The sequence below is a fragment of the Triticum dicoccoides genome, chromosome 3A, assembly GCF_002162155.2.
Source record: "Triticum dicoccoides isolate Atlit2015 ecotype Zavitan chromosome 3A, WEW_v2.0, whole genome shotgun sequence".
Classification (NCBI taxonomy): Eukaryota; Viridiplantae; Streptophyta; class Magnoliopsida; order Poales; family Poaceae; genus Triticum; species Triticum dicoccoides.
The window spans coordinates 710,048,434-710,050,388 of NC_041384.1; the positions used below are offsets into that span (position 1 = coordinate 710,048,434).

Consider the following 1,955-nt stretch of genomic DNA (forward strand, 5'->3'; position numbering starts at 1 on the left):
GAGGGGATAAACCTGGTTATTATGCATAATGTCCGCTGCATGAGTTCCATCCTTGCTGTAAATATGGACGAATAGTAAGTTTGTGGAAAGTTGGAAACTAGGCGAGTGTTATTTAGGTTTTGAATGCCGACTCTCACATAGTTTTCTTGAGACCAGCGATAAACCTTTAGTTTCAAACTCTGGGCAATAACAATCAAAGCTATTGTTAACTGTTTTTTTCATCATCTGTAATATATAGGGAACTGTTTCCAAACAAAATTCCACGGATGTCATAAACTTTGCATAATAAATGAAATGGAAACCACATTTGAGTACAAGATAGACATGTGCATCTAAACTTTTGAACATAAGGAAGATTATTACGCTAAAGTTGTCGACTTCTGGCAACAAACACAAGTGCCATATCTAGATTCACCGGCCGTGTTTCTTCTCTCGAGTAATGGTGCTACCGAGAGGCTACAGGGGATTGGATTTGGTTTCACGGTGGCCATGTAACGTTTTTTTTAGAAAAGGAGGATGATCCCCGGTTTCTGCATCTGAAAGATGCATGCAACCATTTTATAAATTATTTACGAAGACCTTACAAAGTAGTACATCAAATATGTCTGAGTCCGCCATCTTGGCAACAACTGTCGCTACTCCTATACACTTGATGAAGGTGTGCAGAAATGTTGAACCGAATACTCGGACCTCTCACCTAAGCCTAACATCTAAAGTCGGAGGCTCCAGCCAAGCCACATACCGGGTCTAGGGCACAAACCGGTCCGACACACTCTCATGGGTCGTCGCCGCTGTCTACCAATGATCCATCTTCAGAGCGGGTACTGATGCAACAGCCTTGTTAGGCCCGCCGTCGACGCCGCCACGGCGTCACCGCCTTGCGCTTGTCCATCCAGACATATTTATCGTCGAGATCCAGCAGCACCATGCCGCCAATACTCATCGTCGTCGACGCGGTAGATCTGACAGGTGGGCATGTAACTGGTAAGACTTACCTAACGAAGTCATATCAATTCAATTTTTTTGCTATCAATCAATAGCTTAAAAACAAATGAAGTCTATCGATTGACTTCCATGGTGTACCTCAGTCAGCGATAGGATCACACAATTATGCAAATTACCCAACAATTTTTTATGGAACCATGTAAGAACTTATAAATGAACTCTAGTAGAATATTGTACAATCAACGAACACCACAGATATAGATTGGAAGCATTTGTGGATTAGGTTCTTCTCTTGGTATATATGGCGACATTCCCTGGCTCAGGAAACGCCACTCCTCATCGGTGCGGTCGCTGAACAGCCCGTTTTTTATGCTGTAAACTGAGTTGGGGCCAAAGGCGGCATTGTGCAGATCGACCTTGCGGAGGCTCTCCTTGAAGAAAGCGTAACGGTGTTCCTCCTCGCGAGCGGAGCTGTACTTCTTGCGGTACTCGGCCTTCCACTGGGCAAACGCCCGTCGACTCTCCTCCTCGCTCCTGATGTTCTTGCCGTGCCCTGCCTTCCAGTCCGCCAAGACCCGATCGTGCAACTCCTGGATCCTCTCCCTCTCCTTGGCCGTCGTGTCCTCCGCCGCCGCCGTCAGGGATACCAGCAGCAGCAGCAGCAGCGCTGCCACCGTCATGACAGCCGTTGGGGGGCTCCTCATCGCGACGGAAGGTGGGGTTAGGGGTCGTCGCTCGCGTGTGTGCTACTGCTACCTCTTCGATCTAACTCTGGATTTGGCGATCGACCGGTGCTGTATATATATATAGTGGGTCATCGAAGAGAGACCGAGACGCACACACGGCCGCGCGCGGATCAGGACCTCAACTAGTACGCGCGACCTCTTATCAGACACGGTCATGACTCCATCTCAGATTCAGAAACGCTTACGGATTCTACTACTAGTCCTCAGGTGCTTAATTACGTGTGTAGCCAAACCACCCACGATGCATGCACATGACCAGCCCAG

The 1,955-nt window shown here is 47.9% G+C and overlaps 1 protein-coding gene across 1 annotated transcript; it reads right to left on the reverse strand.

Annotated features, from left to right (window-relative positions):
* Window positions 1-1,184: 1,184 nt before the first annotated feature.
* LOC119273042 (oryzain alpha chain-like) lies at window positions 1,185-1,649 on the reverse strand. Its single transcript, XM_037554354.1, has one exon. It carries the CDS (start codon window positions 1,647-1,649, stop codon window positions 1,185-1,187), a length of 465 nt encoding a protein of 154 aa, XP_037410251.1.
* Between the last annotated feature and the right edge of the window lie 306 nt (window positions 1,650-1,955).

Bases quoted from the DNA above. Each gene is read 5' to 3' on its own strand.
- LOC119273042 (XM_037554354.1), bottom strand. From the start codon at position 1,649: ATGAGGAGCCCCCCAACGGCTGTCATGACGGTGGCAGCGCTGCTGCTG.